General features: G+C 43.4%; 1 protein-coding gene across 12 annotated transcripts in view; it reads left to right on the top strand.

Annotated features, from left to right (window-relative positions):
• Positions 1 to 18,397, top strand: part of PKHD1 (PKHD1 ciliary IPT domain containing fibrocystin/polyductin) — an 800,857-nt gene that overhangs the window by 102,713 nt on the left and 679,747 nt on the right. For 11 of the 12 annotated variants that reach the window (XR_004538726.1, XR_004538727.1, XM_033936724.1 and 8 more), the window contains 5 exons: positions 1,544 to 1,636; positions 4,561 to 4,702; positions 7,278 to 7,392; positions 12,702 to 12,977; positions 16,008 to 16,097. Coding sequence is in view for 10 of the 12 variants with exons in the window: in XM_033936724.1 (XP_033792615.1) it covers positions 1,544 to 1,636; positions 4,561 to 4,702; positions 7,278 to 7,392; positions 12,702 to 12,977; positions 16,008 to 16,097 (716 nt within the window). In the remaining 2 variants the exon portion in view is untranslated. Of the gene's footprint in view, positions 1 to 1,543; positions 1,637 to 4,560; positions 4,703 to 7,277; positions 7,393 to 12,701; positions 12,978 to 16,007; positions 16,098 to 18,397 lie in introns of those variants that run through there. The other variant, XM_033936723.1, reaches the window with a different exon arrangement.

The raw sequence follows: 18,397 nt of genomic DNA, 5'->3' as shown, positions 1-18,397 counted from the left end.
ACAGCTGCTACTGGAGAGGGAGAAGGAGAAATGCTGCTGGGAGGGGAGGAGGGAAATGAATCTGGGAAGCTGCTGGGCAAGGAAAAAAAGGGACAGCTGCTACTGGAGAGGGAGAAGGAGAGATGCTGCTGGGAGGGGAGGAGGGAAAGGAATCTGGGAAGCTGCTAGGCAGGGAAAAAAAGGGACAGCTGCTACTGGAGAGGGAGAAGGAGAGATGCTGCTGGGAGGGGAGGAGGGAAAGGAATCTGGGAAGCTGCTGGGCAAGGAAAAAAGGGACAGCTGCTACTGGAGAGGGAGAAGGAGAGATGCTGCTGGCAGGGGAGGGAAGAGAATTACTGCTGGACAGGAGGAGGAGGGAAGGGAGAATGAAAAAGGAATGAAACAGCTGGCACAGAGATTAGAGGAGGGGAAGGGGAGACACAGGCATGAGAAAGTAGAGAGATTGAAGATAGGAAGGGGTCAGCAGAAAAATAAGCAGAGGGACAACGATGATAGATCTGGTGTAGGAGAGATAAAAATGAAGAGAGCAGTGAAGCTGGAATGAATCATGTAAAAAGGAGAGAGGGGGCACAAGCTGGATGGAAAGGAGAGAGGGGCATAGAAAGAAGACAGATACCATATGGAAGGGGGAGAGGACAGACAGTGGATGGAAGGGGCAGATGATGGATTGAAGAGACAGAGAGGACAGATGCTGGAAGGAAGAGAGTGAAAAGAAGATTGAAAGCAGAAACCAGAGGCGACAAAAGGTAGAAAAAAATAATTTTATTTCTATTTTGTGATTAGAATATATCAGATTTGAAATATATATCCTGCTAGAGCTGGTGTTAGACATAACTGGGGACTGCAAAACCCAGGCAGTGCTTCTTTAGCTTCCAGCTGGCTTAGGGCGCTCTCTGACCAGGGGACAGTTGCCCTAGTTGCACTCCCCTAAAACTATTCCTGTCATGTGTGACTGCAGTATTCTGTTAGCATGATATTTCTGTGTAACATTCTGTAATAATTTGGCTTGTTCAGTTTTCTTGATAGTAGAGGGGATATATGTGAAGGGGAGGGGAGACAGGGGTTTTGTTGATCCTGCTCTGAATTATTTGTATTTATAAAATGACAATTGTACAGAATATTGTTTCTTTTTATACTTTAATAAAATACATTCAATATAAAATCATAACTGAGGCTTGTGTGGATGGGATCAGATGATTTGTAGGGACTGACTCATGGAGATGGGGCAGAAACGGGGTTTTTAAATTTTAGTCCTATTAGTTTGCCGGTCCACAAAATAATTCTTTTTTTTCTGCCAGTCCACGGGTGTAAAAAGGTTCTAGAACACTGGGTTAGCGCACCTTAATAAAAGGACCTCAAAGTCTATTAAAATATATAGGACTGGTCTGTTCTTTATTCTGCACATTGGATATTGCAAACAGATTGCTTTGCTGCTTTATTGGACCATCAATTTTACAGAAGACACACAAAAGTAATTTTAATATTTACATCTTTTGAGATTAAAAAACCCCACATCTTGAATTTTTTGTTTTGTTTTTCCAAGGTGTACCCTGTACAATTAAATACATCTCCCCAAATAAGATTGAATGTACAACTGGATCTGCTGATAATAACAGATTTACAACAATCAAGCCAGGTAATTTTAAAAGAGTGTTAATTAATAAAAACCCAAAAACGGGTCTTGGAAAATTACAATGGATTTTATATCTGAACATTAGAATTATTATAGTAAGTCAAACCAAGGGTCCATCTAGATCAGTATTCTGTTGCCAACAGAGGCCAGTCCAGTTTCCTTAATCTCAGAGATAAGCAGTTACTATCTCCGGATTTAACTTATTAATGGTTTGTGGACATTTCCTCTAGGAATTTGTCCCAAACTTTTTTTTTTAAATCTAGCCACATTGATTGCTTTTACCACTTACTCCAGCAATGAGTTCCAGAACTTAACTATACATCCAGGAAAAAAAAAATTGTTTTAAATGTGCCACTAAGTAACTTCATGGAGTGAGTCCTAGTCTTTGTAGTACATTATGAAAGAGTAAACAATCAGTTCACATTTACCCATTGGACATTATAGATCTCTATCATATCTTTACTTGGCCATATTTTCTCCAAGCTGAAAAGCCCTCATTAGCATTTCCTCATATGAGAGTCATTCTATCCCTTAATCATTTTGGTTGACCTTCTCTGCACCTTTTCTAGTTTTGCTATATATTTTTTTGAGATGCGGAAATCAGAATTGCCACACAGTACTCAAGAGGCAGTCTCATCATGGAGCAATATAGAAGCATTAGGACATTCTTTGTTTTATTTTCTACTAGTCTTTAAGTCCGTTACATTAACGGGTGTCTGTCTTTCTTTCTGTCTCCTTAGCCTCTGTCTGTCTGTCTGTCTTTCTTTCTGTCTCTCTTTCCTTGGCCGCTTTCTGTCTATCTTTCTTTCTTTCTGTCTCTCTCTCTTTGGCCGCTGTCTGTCTGTCTTTCTGTCTGTCTATCTGGCCACCTGTCTGTCTGTAATTCTTTCTGTCTGTGTCTCTCCCTGGCCCCTTGTCTTTCTTTCTTTCTCGCTCCTTGGCCGCTGTCTGTCTCTCTGGCCCCCTGTCTATCATTCTTTCTGTCTGTGTCTCTCCCTGGACCCTTGTCTTTCTTTCTTTCTCGCTCCTTGGCCGCTGTCTGTCTCTCTGGCCCCCTATCATTCTTTCTGTCTGTGTCTCTCCCTGGACCCTTGTCTGTCTGTCTGTCTGTCTGTCTCTCTCCCTGGCCCCCTGCCTATCTCTCTCTGCCCCCCCCCGAGTAAACCAAGATTGCTGCCTGCACCCCAGCACACCCATCCCCCCAAAGCATCCCCTTTTCCCTCTCCCCCTCCACTTCTTTCTGTCTGTCTCTCTCCCTGGACCCCTGCCTAGCTCTCTCTGACCCCCCGAGCAAACCAAGATTGCTGCCTGCCCCCCCAGCACACCCCTCCCCCCAAAGCAGCCCCTTTTCCCTCTCCCCCTTCACTTCTTTCTGTCTGTCTCTCTGTCTCTCTCCCTGGCCCCCTGCCTATCTCTCTCTGGCCCCCCGAGCAAAACAAGATTGCTGCCTGCCCCCCAGCATACCCCTCCCCCTAAAGCAGCCCCTTTTCCCTCTCCCCCTCCACTTCCCTGTGCAGCAGTAGCAGCCGGACGCCTCGCAGCACCTCGAAGAATACCCTCCTGCCGTTGCTCTCACCGCTGCACGTGCCACAAGCCGCCACAAGCCACAAATGGAACAAGGCATGGAAGCAGAAATCACGGCAGCAGGGAACATGCCATGTCAACTGCGCATGCGCGGTAAGGGTTTTATTATAGAGGATTCCTTTCATAATATTCCTCCCATCCATTTTTTTTTGGCTGCTGCCACATATTAGTCAGGCAATTTCAACACATTCTCCATGATGACTCCTAAATCCTCTTCCTCAGTAGTGACAGGATCAGTAACTATAATTTGGGTTATTCTTCCCAGTATACATTACTTTGCATCAGGCGTTCCCTGAGCTGGAAACATGCCCTATGTGAAATGCCACTAATGCTCCTGAACCACCCATTACATCATAGACAAGCAAGGGGGTAATGGACAGGCACCATTTTGGTGCCCCTGCCTCCAATGCACCCTGTGCAGCCCAAACACAGCTCACTATAGTCCTGTTTTGCACCTGTCCACATTCATCTGCGATTTAAATGCCCAGTTCTCCTGCCTTTCATAAGAACATAAGAATAGCCATACTGGTTCAAACCTATGGTCCATCTAGCCAATCCAGGTCACAAGTACCTGGCAAAAACCCAAATAGTAGCAATATTCTATGCTACTGATCCCAGGGCAAGCAGTGGTTTCCCCTAAGTATGTCTCAATAACAGACTAAGATTTTTCCTCCAGGAGTTTGTCCAAACCTTTTTAAACCAACTAGATTAACCACTTCTATGACATCTTCTGGCAAAGCATTCCAGAAGTTAACTATTGGTCCTTGAAAACTAACGGCAAGTAATTTAATTTTAATTTTTTATGCAGTAGTTATCCTAACTTGAGCAACAAAGCAATCAGGGCTTTGTTACCATTTAGATCTTCTTGTCCTTGCAAACTTGAATTTTCAGCTCTGACAGAAATTAAATTGAAAAAAAGAGATCTGACCAATAGGAGTATTAGGCCACTCCCAATACATCCCATAATGCACTGGGAGAGAGGCCTAAGATTCTGGTTGGCTCAGATTCCTAAGGCCCCTCTTATGGGAGAGGCCTTAAGTGCCTTAGATCTCTCCCTGGTGCATCCTACGATGTACTGGATAGGGAAGGCCTGCCATTCTGCATCAGGGATTTGCACCACTAATCCAAACACTGCATATCCGTTTATGGTACTACCATGGGTTTTGCAGAATTGTTTGAGGTTGTTTCTGCTATCTTTGAAAAAGTTACTTTTTTTCTATATATCTCACACGTTTCCAGGATTTATGTAATGTCTGCCCACAAAAAAAAAAAGGTCCAGGCAACTTACAGTCAACACATATACAAAGCTAATAGTCATATCCTCTCTTTTACTTCCTTCCCAGGTAACCGCGGTCTTCTCTTTGAAGTCTGGGAAGGGCCACTAAGCACAAATTTGACTGAAGGCATACCTGGTTACAGATGGAAGTTTGTTCCCAATGCTAGTACACCATTGGACTTTCTGCCTAAGGTACAACAGCTATTCAGGTAACACTTTCAATAAATTTTCAAATTAAATAAATATTTAGTTGTTCACTAGTGCATACACTGACGGGGGTTGTGTGTTTTACCCAGAAAGGTCAATGCCTGTTTTACCAAAGTATAATTATATATCATATAATCAGGGGACAATTGTTAAAATGTCTGTTGGTGCTATTTTTCATGGCCTTTGCACCAATTTTTAGAGTGAAAATACTTTCATTTGAAAATCGCCATGTGTATAAAGTACCCTTAACGCATATGCACATTTTTCCCCCTGTGAGTTCATTTTGCACAGAAAACAATCTGTCCCCATACGCCTTATGATGAAGACCATGCACCATTTTAGTAGCCTTCCTCTGGACCGACTCAAAAAGATATAAAAAGGATGGGGTCAGTCCAGAGGAAGGCTACTAAAATGATGAGTGGTCTTCATCATAAGGCGTATGGGGATAGACTTAAAAATCTCAATCTGTATATTTTGGAGGAAAGGTGGGAGAGGTGAGATATGATAGAGACGTTTAAATACCTACGTAATGTAAATGTGCATGAGTCGAGGCTCTTTCATTTGAAAGGAAGCTTTGAAATGAGAGGGCATAGGTTGAAGTTAAGAGGTGATAGGCTCAGGAGTAACCTGAATCTAAAGTCATGACAAGGGGGTTTAATCAGCTGAGGAGATACATCTCTTACCATTCTGACAGAGTCAGGGATGTCTTGAACTCTAGCAGTAGCACTAGCTTGCTGATTTTCTTTAGGAAATTCATTACTCACCTCCACACTTTTCAATACCGTTCTGGTGCTGTTGCTCTCAAGTTATGATGTCTGTGTAGGCGAGGGAAAACCCTTCACCCACTCCCATTCCGAATGGCAACAAACTGATCTGCTCATCGGCACTCAGTTGTATGGTGTGTGTCAAGACTGACCTGGAACTCAGAGGAGGTGGAGTGCTTCAGGCTATCGGGCTTAACAAAGCCTCAAGCAGCTACTGAGCCAATAACTCCTCATTCACCAGCTCAGTAAACTCATAAGAACATAAGAATTGCTGCTGCTGGGTCAGACCAGTGGTCCATCATGCCCAGCAGTCCGCTCACGCGAAAGCCCTCTGGTCAAAGACCAGTGCCCTAACTGAGACTAGCCTTACCTGCGTACGTTCTGGTTCAGCAGGAACTTGTCTAACTTTGTCTTGAATCCCTGGAGGGTGTTTTCCCCTATGACAGACTCCAGAAGAGCATTCCAGTTTTCTACCACTCTCTGGGTGAAGAAGAACTTCCTTACGTTTGTACGGAATCTATCCCCTTTCAACTTTAGAGAGTGCCCACTCGTTCTCCCTACCTTGGAGAGGGTGAACAACCTGTCCTTATCTACTAAGTCTATCCCCTTCAGTACCTTGAATGTTTCGATCATGTCCCCTCTCTATCTCCTCTGTTCGAGGGAGAAGAGGCCCAATTTCTCTAATCTTTCACTGAAATCTTTCAGCTTCTCCAACCCCTTAACCATTTTAGTCGCTCTTCTCTGGATCCTTTCGAGAAGTACCCTAAAGCCATTATTGCGAGCAGAAGATAATTACCAAGATAAAATATTTCAAGAAGGTCACAATGGCTCAGAGCACTGCTGAACGCATCCATTCAGATAGACCGCATCTTTGATTCTCCCCCCTAAGCATATTCTTTAAAGCACTGCACATAAATTCTAGTGTGCAGAACTCAAAAGGGGGCATGGCCAGGGAAGGGGCATGGAAGGGTCATCGACATTTCTAAAAGTTAGGTGGACTGTTATAGAATACTCCTGATCAATGCACAGTATAGGTGCAGCCATTTATACCAGGTTTTCATTGATGTAAATGGCCACACCTAAATTATTTTCACATGGATGAGTGCTTTGTACATTCTATAAACCAGTGGTTCCCAACCATGTCCTGGAGGACCATCAGCCAGTCAGGTTTTCAGGATAGCTCTAATGAATATGCATGGAGCAGAGATGCACACCTGACACCTCCATTATATGCAAAGCTCTAGCATGCATATTCATCATGGCTATCCCAAAAACCTGACTGGCTGGTGGTCCTCTAGGACAGTGGTTCCCAACCCTGTCCTGGAGGACCACCAGGCCAGTCGGGTTTTCAGGATAGCCCTAATGAATATGCATGGAGCAGGTTTGCATGCCTGACACTTCCATTATATGCTCTCTCATGCATATTCATTAGGGCTATCCTGAAAACCTGACTGGCCTGGTGGTCCTCCAGGACAGGGTTGGGAACCACTGCTATAAACCATGCCTAACTCTGAATGCAGTTTATAGAATAGCGCTGTGTAGATTTTTGCAATGCTGATTTTTAGGTGCCAAACAGATTCTTGGCCTTCCTATGTAATGCTTTATGTCTTGAACTCGATATCATAAAATTTGAGGCAGAAAGAATGACTCAGTTCTCTGAGTTGTCTTCCTGCCCAAACTGCAAGAGGTGACAGCTCCCCCACTTGTAAATGCAATGAATACATGAAGCAAAGTGATCTGCAATATTCACAAGATCTTTGATACTGACACATAAAATATGAAACTTTTTGTATTAACATGTTTTACTGTGCAGTGCCCGCCTACGAGGTTTCTTTGTAGCCCCAGAAACCAACAATTACACATTCTGGATCCAGGGTGATGATAAAGCTTGCTTATATCTTAGCCATTCCGAAGACCCAGAAAAAAAGGTATGGTCTTCTTTTAGAGAAAATACAAGTTGTCTTGCCTGTTTAGATTGTAAGCTCTTTCAAGCAGGGACTGATTTCTTACTCTTTGTGACTCTGTACAGCGCTGCGTGCGTCTGGTAGCACTATAGAAATAATGAATAGTTGTAGTAGTAGTTAAAAGAAATGTCCCCTCTCCTCTTATCTTTAGAACTCCTTTCAGCTTATAATATATACCAGCCCTGCACATTGCTTTTCGTCTATTTAGGGAGGCATTCTAGTAATGCCCATAAAACTCACACTTTGTTTTGTGTTATATCATGGTGCCTCTAACCACTAGGCTACTCTTCCACTCCAGAATCTGTGCAGAAATATCCTCCTACCTTCTACACTTATATTATTAATTATTTATTATGGGGCTTAATTTTGCCAATCCAGCAGAGTGGAAAATACAAACCCACAATATATAGAGATATTCAGAATGAGCAATGAATGTTTAATCTCCTATTTCAAATGCAATAAAAAACACTGGAGATACCCTGTATATCTTAACCAAAGCTTGTAACTGAGGATGACTTGACTACAAAACCCATACTCTATTCTTGTGCATTGAATTCATATTTATCAAATTTCAATTTCTCCTACATAAGAACACAAGAATTGCCACTACTGGGTCAGACCAGTGGTCCATCGTGCCCAGCAGTCTGCTCACGCGGTGGCACTTAAGTCAAATACCAGTGCCCTAACTGAGACTAGCCTTACCTGCAAACGTTCTGGTTCAGCAGAAACTTGTCTAACTTTATCTTGAATCCCTGGAGGGTGTTTTCCCCTATAACAGCCTCTGGAAGAGCGTTCCAATTTTCCACCACTCGGGGTGAAGAAGAACTTCCTTACGTTCCCCTTTTAGCTTTAGAGAGTGCCCTCTTGTTCTCTCTACCTTGGAGAGGGTGAACAACCTCTTTCTATCTACTAAGTCTATTCCCTTCATTATCTTGAATGTTTCAATCATGTCCCCTCTCAGTCTCCTCTATTCAAGGGAGAAGAGGTCCCATTACTCTAATCTCTCAATGTACGGCAACTCCTCCTGCCCCTTAACCATTTAAGTTGCTCTTCTATGGACTCTTTCGAGCAGTACCGTGTCCTTCTTCATGTACGGCGATAAGTGCTGGACGCAGTATTTCAGGTGGGGCGTACCACGGCCCAGTACAGCAGCATGATAACCTTCTCCAATCTGCTTGTGATCCCCTTCTTAATCATTCCTAGCATTCTGTTTGTCCCATTCGTCACTGTGGCCCATTGTGCGGATGGCTTCATCGACTTGTCGACAAGTACTCCCAAGTCTCTTTCCTAGGGGGTCTCTCCGAGTACCGCACCAGATATCCTGTATTTGTGTATAAAATTTTTGTTACCGACATGCATCACCTTACACTTATCCACGTTAAACCTCATTTGCCATGTCGCAGCCCATTTTTCAAGCATTTTTATGTCACATTGCAGTTCTTTGCAATCCTTCTGTGTCTTCACTACTCTGAATAACTTTGTATAGTCTGCAAATTCAATCACTTCGCTCATCGTACCAATTTCCCGGTCATTTAGAAATATGTTGAAGAGCACGGGTTCAAGCACTGAACCCTGCGGCACTCCACTTGTGATGCTTTTCCTGTCCGAGTATTGTCCATTTACCCCCACTCTTTGTTTCCTATCCGCCAACCAGTTTTTAATCCATATGAGTATTCCACCCTCAATTCCATGGCTCACAATTTTTCAAAGCAGTCGTTCATGCGGGACCTTGTTGAATGCCTTCTGAAAATCCAGATATACAATGTTGACTGGCTCGCCCTTGTCTATCTGCCTGTTTATTCCCTCAAAGAAGTGCAGCAAGTTCATCAAGCAAGACCTTCCCTTGCTGAAGCCATGCTGGCTGGTCCTCATCAGGTCGTGTCCGTCAAGGCGATCAATGATGTGGTTCTTTATCAGTGTCTCTACCATCTTTCCCGGTAATGAGGAAAGGTCACCAGTCTGTAGTTCCCCTCGAACCTTTCTTGAAGATTGGTGTGACATTCGCCACAGATTGGCTTTTAGTTGAAGCAGTTCAGCTATAGCCCCTTTCAGTTCCTTGATTACTCTTGGATGGATGCCATCCCTTCCCAGGGGTCCTTCGCGGGTCGTTTCCCCTTGATATATCGAAAGAACGGCTTGAAGTTTTTTGCCTCCTGACTATTTTTTCCTCATAGTCTCTTTTTGCCCTTCTTACCGCCTTGTGGCACCTGCTTTGATGTTGTTTGTGCTTTTTCCAGATTTTGTCCATTTTTGACCTTTTCCTGACTTTGTTTCATTTTCGATTGGTCAGTTGAGGGACACATGGAATAGAAATTCTCAACCCAGTCCTCAAGACACACCAAGCCAGTCTGGATTTCATGATATCCACAATGAATATGCATGAGGAGAGGCTAAAGTGGCTAGGGCTCTTCAGCTTGGAGAAGAGGCAGCTCGGGGTGATTGAGGTGGAGTGGCTATCCACAATATGCACCACAAGACAAGAAGGCACAGATGGATGTCCTTGAGTAGAATAACATTCTGGTACATACCCATAATGCATCAGGTAGAAACAGTAAAGATGTGTCTTCTTTCTTCTTGCAATTCATGCTGGAAAGATTTTTTACAGAATGGTTCAGAAAGATTTCTTGCAGAATGGTTCAGGCTTTGATGAGGTCAGAGAGGCCTAATCTTCAGGTGCAAATACGGAAACACCCCTACAGGGGCATTGCACCCCGTACCACATGCGCCATGGGGGGGTGGAGGGGCCACATGCTGGAGCCCTGGGCTATGCTAAACAGTCCCACAATGAAAGTGCCATGCTGAACTGGCAGCTCTTAAATGTCCTAGACCAGGGTGCCAATGTCCCTCCACAAGGGCCGCAATCCAGTCGGGTTTTTTAGGATTTCCCCAATGAATATGTATGAGATCTAGTTGTATGCACTGCTTTCATTGTTTGCTAATAGATCTCATTCAAGTTTCAAGTTCAAGTTTCAAGTTTATTAGGTTTCTTGATTAATCGCTTAATCAGACTTCTAAGCGATGTACATATTAAAATCTACATTTGTTAGGTGACAATACAATACATAAAATACTTAAAAAAGACTAAATTACACTCAATTTAACATATTCTTAACATTAGGTGAGGAGGGATGAAATACAATTCATTAAAGTAAAGAAAAGACATTAAGGGAAAATACAAGAGGGTAACAAATAAAAAATATAAAAAAAGTAGGGTAATAAGATAATAAAATTAGTTTGCAAAGGCATCCTTGAAAAGAAATGTTTTTAAGTTACTTTTAAATTTTCCAAATTCCTTCTCCTCCCTTAAAGAAATTGGGAGGGCATATTCTGTGGTGAAATTTTGAAAACCCAACTGGATTGCGGCCCTCAAGGAGGGCCTTTGACACCCTTGTCCTAGACTCTCCCCATGGGGCCTGTTAATATGTCAACAAAGTTCCCCTCCAAAGGGTGTTTCCTATTATGAGTACTATCAATCAAGCAGGAGCACAGCTGTCTGATCCTGAAGTTGTAGGAACTTTTTAAGTCAAAATTTAAACAGGTGCTATTACTGGTAGAGGCACTAGAGGCGTTGGATGAGCAATTTATAGAAGCAGAATCTGTGTGTCCTTTCCATACCTATACAAATTTGATATCTACTATTTTGAACTGATATATTTTTGAGTAAGTGTGTATATTTTTATAAATTCTAAAATATGTGCTTAAATGCAAATCTATCCTCAAATCCAATTCTGGGAATGCTTCCTCATGCTGCAGGTAAACTTATAAAAGAAAGTCTCTAACTTGGCACACTGAGCATCAATTCTATAACATCTGGGCACACCAAAGCCATTATAGATTACTAAAGCAAAGCTACTATGGTGCACTGATATCTAGGCACAACCATTAATATCAGGCAGTAATAAGAACATAAGAATAGCCTTACTGGGTCAGACCAATGGTCCATCAAGCCCAGTAGCCCATTCTCACGGTGGCCAATACAGGTCACTAGTACCTGGCCAAAACCCAAGGTGTAGCAATATTCCATGCTACCAATACAGGGCAAGCAGTAGCTTTCCCCATGTCTTTCTCAATAACAGCCTATGGACTTTTCCTTCAGGAACTTGGAATGCTCTCCCGTAAGAGGTTGTGATGGAGACCACCATTCTAGGATTCAAGGGCAAGTTGGATGCACACCTTCTTGCAAATCACATTGAAGGATATGGGTAAACAAGGTCTTCATCAGGGAACACCTAGCTTAGCCTCCGCGTGTGTGGGTCACCGGACTAGATAGACCTATGGTCTGATCCGGTAAAGGCATTTCTTATGTTCTTATGTTCTAAACCTTTCTTAAAACCAGCTACACTATCCACTCTTATCACATCGCATTCCAGAGCTTAACTATTCTCTGAGTGATAAACATTTCCTCCAATTGGTTTTAAAAGTATTTCCCTGTAACTTTGTACCTGTAGGCTCACAGAGCCCTAATACAGAGATAAAAGAGTTACAAAGCAGCTTTCCTCTGGGGAAGGAACTAAGAGAGAGTGGAAGTACCAAGGACATTGTTTTCCAGAACCTCCACCAAGACTGAAGGTTCACAAGAATACCTGCTACAATTCATATAGGGTTGGGGATACAGAACCCAAGGTGAGAGGAGTTAGGAGTCAAAAGCACTCTCAAAGAGGTGGGCTTTTAACTGGGCCTTGAATACAGTCAGAGACGGAGCCTGCCATAGGGATTTGGACAGCTTGTTCCCAACATATGGCGCAGCAAGGCAGAAAGGACAGAGTCTGGAGTTGGCAGCCAAGGGCACAAAGGAGGAACTTACCAGATGAGCGGAGCTCACGGGGGGTATCATAGGGGGAGATAAGTGAAGAGAGATAGTGCCCCCTTGCAGTTTTGTGTGGTAGTACATAACTGCTGCTTTATAGAATAGCATGTAGTGCACATACACACAGAAATGCCAATTAATGGTGCATAAGTCTAGGTGCCAGCTTATATAATTGCCTTTCGTGTGTATAAGTTTACTGGCATATTTGGGCGGGCAATTTCATGACAACCCACTTTAATTGGTAATGCTCTATTTTATCCATGAGAATGATTCTTAAAATGTCATATTAGAGACTGTGTTACCCACTGAGTACCATTAATGTGATTCTTCATCCAGATGAGTGATGTTAAAGGAGTAGGAAAAAAAAGGTTAATCAAAGGAGCATGTCACAAAAAAAGAAATACATTTTTCTTAGTTACAGTTTACTAAGCAGAAAATAATAACGAATGGTTTTGTGTAACTGCAGGAAAAGATTGCCTGTATTCCTGCCAACATTTCCAGATGGCCTGGCTACTTGGAAAATAACTGGAATGATAGCTGGCAAGAGAAATCTCAGAAGTTTGAACTGATTGGAGGCATGAAGTACTATCTAGAAGCACTGCATCATGGGATGGCCCCCACAACTGGGATGAGCATTGGGGTTCAGATTCATAACACATGGCTGAGCCCAGATGTGGTGAATACTTACCACAGAGAGAAGATTAGGATTGAGGTCTCTGCACTCCGATTTCCTGAGATTCAGGTCAGTGATAAGATACGATTTAAACCAGATAATCAAATCCAGAAAAAAAAAATGGTGCATGTATTTATATAACCCTGGATTCTGTACACTGCGGCAAGAGTTGTGCACACAATTTTGCATGTAAATTTGTGCGTGCAACTTAATCGTTTAACGGGCCAATCAGTGCTGAGAACACACAATTAACATACAACTATTAGAAATAATTGACACTAATTAGAATTTATGCACACAGCTTTCTAAGTGTATTCTATAAATTCTAGTGTGCAGATTTCAAAAGGAGGCATGTTGGATTATGGATGTTCCAGAAAGTTAGGTACACTGTTATAGAATATGCCTGATCCACACACAACTTAGGCACAGGCAGTTAGGCCTGGTTTACATTGGTATAAATATCTGCACCTAAATGTTTGTTGCGTGGATGGGTACTATTTGTGATTCTGTGGACACCTAACTCAGGAGGCCTTTATAGAACTGTACTAAGCACTTATCTTTTTGGCACCAATTTTTTTTAGGTGACATATATAGAATTTTACCCCACAAAGGCCATGTCCTTTTCAATGGAGGACTTTCAGTGAATCCTTTTCTCAGAAAATCCTGCTTTCCAGGAGGCATGGTAAGGTGAGGAGAAGGAGTAGTTTGGATGGGCATACTATATCAGTGTGGATCCCCCATGTCATAAGAAAAATCCATAAAACCTGATCCAATAAAACCTAGACATTGGCATTTACATTTAACCCCAGATACGAATAAGCACTTGCTGTAAGAAGTAGGTATAAATCAACTTCATTGACATAACCCCCCCCCCCCCCCTCCACACACACACTGCATTTCTCCCTTGGCATCAAATCCCCACAACACCCCACATGGTAAGGATCCAATCCAAACTAACTTAGGATAGGGACACAAATAATCACCATTTACCTCAAAATGTGCCCTAAACAGAACATTCAAGGGTCTTATGGGACACTGCAAGGCCACCCACACTTCACACATACACCCACAGTCTGAAAAAAAGAAGACACAGAAAAAAAGTGGAGAAAAAGCCTCAGTTAAGCTTCGTATGGCTAAAAAAAAAAACTCCACTTATGTGTCTTCACTATATCAAAAACAGTGGTGAAAAAATGAGGCACAAGAGCAGCCCCCCCAAAAACCTCACATCCAGCACGCCAAAATCTCACATACAAACATTGTGTGAAAAAAGATTGCAGTCCAGAGGCACAGTCAGAAATATTGCAACTTGAGCAAGGAAAAAAGAAAAACTTAGCTGTCCATGAAGTCCCAGCTGTCTTCAATCAGGCTTATTCGCAAGCCCCACTACCCAGGCCTCGTGGATAAGCAGCCCACCCGACGGGAAAATCTCAGTTTTGCTCTTGCTGCGTCAAGGGTGAAAAACTTCCTGCATCAAAGGCAATCCATCACGACCCTCTGTGCAAATCCTCCACAACTTTCTCAGCCAATGTAAAAATGGATCCATTCCCCCCACTCTGCACCCCCAAAACATCCAGTCCCTCCTCCCACCAAAACATGCTATCCCCCCTGTATATCTCTCCCAAAAAGAAGATCAATAACAAGGAACCCCCCTCCCAAGAGTCCTCCCACATCAAGGCCCGCACTCCATTGTCTGATTCCATCCCTGGCTTTACCTGTTTTGTGTATATAATTGGCTTTTTTAACTATCCACTTATGGCAGGGGTGTCCAATGTCGGTCCTCGAGGGCCGCAATCCAGTCGGGTTTTCAGGATTTCCCCAATGAATATGCATGAGATCTATGTGCATGCACTGCTTTCAATGCATATTCATTGGGGAAATCCTGAAAACCCGACTGGATTGCGGCCCTCGAGGACCGACATTGGACACCCCTGACTTATGGGGACTGGAGGATCGTGGGCATTCCTGCGATTTGTGTGCACTGCTACAGAATGTGCCTGATCTGTGCCTTAGGCATGGCGAATTACACAAGGTTTCAGTTGGTGTAAATCCCCATTCCCGAAATTTTGCCATAGAGCTCAGTGCTAAGCCTATTCTGTAAATGGCATCCAACTTGGAATGCCATTTATAGAATTAAGCTTAGTGCGCATTTTTTGTACCGATTTTTCAGTACCATATATAGAATTTACCCCTAAGTATACACTTATCTCTGAAAATGCTGGTATTCTGTACATTTATGTGCACATATGGGGCTAGATTCAGTTAATGGCACTTAAAAATGGGCGCTTAATTTTGGGCACCAGACATACGACTGCGGAAACCAGGCGTAAATGCTGGTGCACAAGTTAGTGTGCTGAGGCAGTCTTCTGTAACAACATGCATAACTTTTTTGGAAGGACCCTGGCCATATCCCCCTTTTCAGATACATGCCAGCAGGGCAGGATTAACCAATAGGCCAAGTAGGCACGTGCCTAGGGCCCAAAATGGTCAGGGGGGCCCGATGAAGGAGAGCATCAACATTGTTTTTTCCAAACGGCGATGGGCCACTCCAGCATCGATTGGCAACGCGGGCCCCCACTGATTGGCAATGCAGGCCCCACCCCGATCGGCAACACGGTCCTCCTCATCGACGGAAAGTAAGACAAGCAAGCAACGTGGGTAAGAAAAGCAACGGGAACTGTAATTGTGCAAGCGGTGCTGCTTGCCCAAAGCTTCCCTCTGTCGCAGCTTCCTGTTTCCGCCTGGGCGCATGGTGGCTTGGGGCGGGGCAGGGGGCCCAGTGTACTTGTGTGCCTAGGGTCCCTCGCCGAATTAATCCTGCCCTGCATGCCAGGGGATGTAGGTGTGGTGTCTTCTAGAATAGCATACAACCAGATGCATGCACAAATCCTGAATCATGCCAATTAAATGCAATAATTGGTTGTTTTCACTCAATTATTGCTAGTTAAGGACTTTTTAAATCAATTACTTTGTACGCATATCTTGGGTGTATGCACAGGTTTATGTAGAATTCAGGTGAATAAATGCAGGCAACCATTATTACTAGAGACTAGAATGTCTGTTAAATGTCCTTGATTTCAGAGACTTTGTTTTCCCTTTTAGACGGTGAAGCTCTCTGGCACAGGCTGGGTCAGCTTTTCTTGGGACAACACCTCTACCGGTCCAATACCTACAAATGCCACAGCTGATCAGGTCTGTAACTTTGTCCAAAGTTTTGGTATAGAAGCAGAGAAACATGATAGCAGATAAAGGCCAAATGGCCTATCCAGTCTGTCCATCCACAGCATTGACTATCTACTCTTTGCCTGTCCTACACTTTCCTGAATTCAGACAGTCTTTGTCTCTATCACATTCGCCGGGAGAAAATTCCATACATCTACCACCCTTTCATATTTTCATATGAGGTATGATGTGATAGATCTGTACTGAATAGTATATTTTACTATTTAGCCAAATATGAATAATGAAAAATATTATTTGGTTGAATACATAAGACCATAAGAGTTGCCATACTGGGACAGACCAAAGGTCCATCAAATCTAGTATTCTGTTTCCAACAGTAGCTAACCCAGGTCACAAGTACTTGGTAAGATCCCAAAGACTAAAATAGATTTTAAGCTGCTTATCCTAGGATAGGGTTATCATATTTGAAGACAAAAAATAGGACACATGACCCCACCTACTGCCCCGCCCATCACCCATTTCCTTGGTCCCCCTTCACATCCTCTGTACCCTTTTAGTGCTTCTATCTCTCTTGCCTTACAACCTCCCTCTCCTGAGGTTTTCTTTCTTTCTTTCTCCTCTTATAACCCCCCATGGGTACCCCTCTCTCTCCTTCTAATCTCTTCTCCTGCTGTTTCTGTCTCTCTCCTCCCTTCCAGCACTACCCAACTTCATGCTCTTTTCTCTGGCACTCTCTCCTTTCCATAATGCTCTTCCATCCCTCCCTCCATGCTGTTTCTCCAGCAGCATCCCTCCCTTTTTTTAGCTGAGCCCAGGTTTCCTGTCTTTGTTGCTTCCTCTATTGCTCTCATAATGTTTTACTTTTATATAATAATGTATTTAGTTAGATTTTAGAGTCAATAGCCTTGCTTATTTGATATTTCCTTGTTATATAGGATTTTATTGTGAGTGATGTGTATCCCTGGGTAGGGCTGGTTTTAGAAATGCTGGGGCCCAGGGCAGAAATTAAGGAGGGTACCCCTCTCCCAATTTCCATACCTATCATTACTGCCATATATGTATAAAATTGTTTTATACATATATGGTGGTAATGATAGGTATGGGGCTGGGCCTCCCATTTTGAGCTTAGGCCCCCCCTCAAAATGAACATCTCCCTTGCTTTAGCTGGAGGGAATCCCCAAGCCTCACCAACTGATGATCAGCTCCTCAGGTCCAGAGACCAGAACTTTCCAAGTTCTGCAGCTTGCAATAGTATTTTAGAGCTGCTGCTGCCTCCCTATCCCATTGGCTTCATGCATACATGAAAACAGTGGCAACTTGAGGATATGGCCACTAGCTGCAAAGCTTGGAGATTTTGCTAGCCTGAAAGAGGAAATCTTTAGTTGGCAGGATTTGGGAATCCCCACCAGCTCAAATATTTATATTTTGCATTCAGGTTGGGAGAAAATTTGGTTCCCATCCACCCGTTTTAGGCTTCAGCCCCACCCCACCCCAATTAGTTGTGTGACTATGCCACTGAATATAATACAAGTATATTTGTGATGCACATGTCCCAAAGCCAACATATTCCAGTTAATAAATTCAAAATAAAACACCTTTTCCTACCTTGTCTAGACATTCTGTTTTTCCATCATCTTGGTCCCAGTTTCTTTTTCTGCTTTTGTCTATCATCTACTAATTCTCTTTCTAGTGTCTACTGTCCATTTTTTCTCCTCTTCCCTCTTGCTCCATTCCTTCACCCTTTCTCTTCCCAACTGCCCTCCCATGCCATATTTCTCCCTTTCCAACTTTCCTATCCTCCTATTCTATACATTCCCCCCCTCCCACCCCCTGGTCCACCATCTCTGCCTTTCTCTTTCTGTCTTCCCTTCAAGTGTCTCATTCCCCTTTCCTTCATAGCACCCCACTTCCAACTACTCTCCTTTTCTATCCCTCCAGACCATTGCCCACCATCTCTGTCTCTACTTCCCCCATGTTTATGGCCCTATAAATCCTTCCCCTTCACTCCCCCCTGGCACATCTTTGAAACCCATTCTTCTTTAAAAACAAAACAAAACAACAAATCAACAAAAAACAGTTCTGGGGGCTTCCTGGCACGGCATGTCCTCCCCCTTTACCTCTGCTCGCATTATTGTTACAAGGGAATGCTGGCTGCGATAGTGACTCTGAAGCGCAGCCTGCGGCCTTCCTCCCTGCGTTCCTTGTGCCGTGTGGTCAGTCCAGGCTGAAAAAGGAAGTTGCATCATTGGGGGCGGAACACAGCACAAGGAATGCAGGGAGGGAGTCCGCAGGCTGCGTTTGAGAGTCAG

The sequence above is a fragment of the Geotrypetes seraphini genome, chromosome 3, assembly GCF_902459505.1.
Source record: "Geotrypetes seraphini chromosome 3, aGeoSer1.1, whole genome shotgun sequence".
Classification (NCBI taxonomy): domain Eukaryota; kingdom Metazoa; phylum Chordata; class Amphibia; order Gymnophiona; family Dermophiidae; genus Geotrypetes; species Geotrypetes seraphini.
Note: the sequence above shows the minus strand (reverse complement) of the source record. Positions and strands in the feature narration are given on the sequence as shown.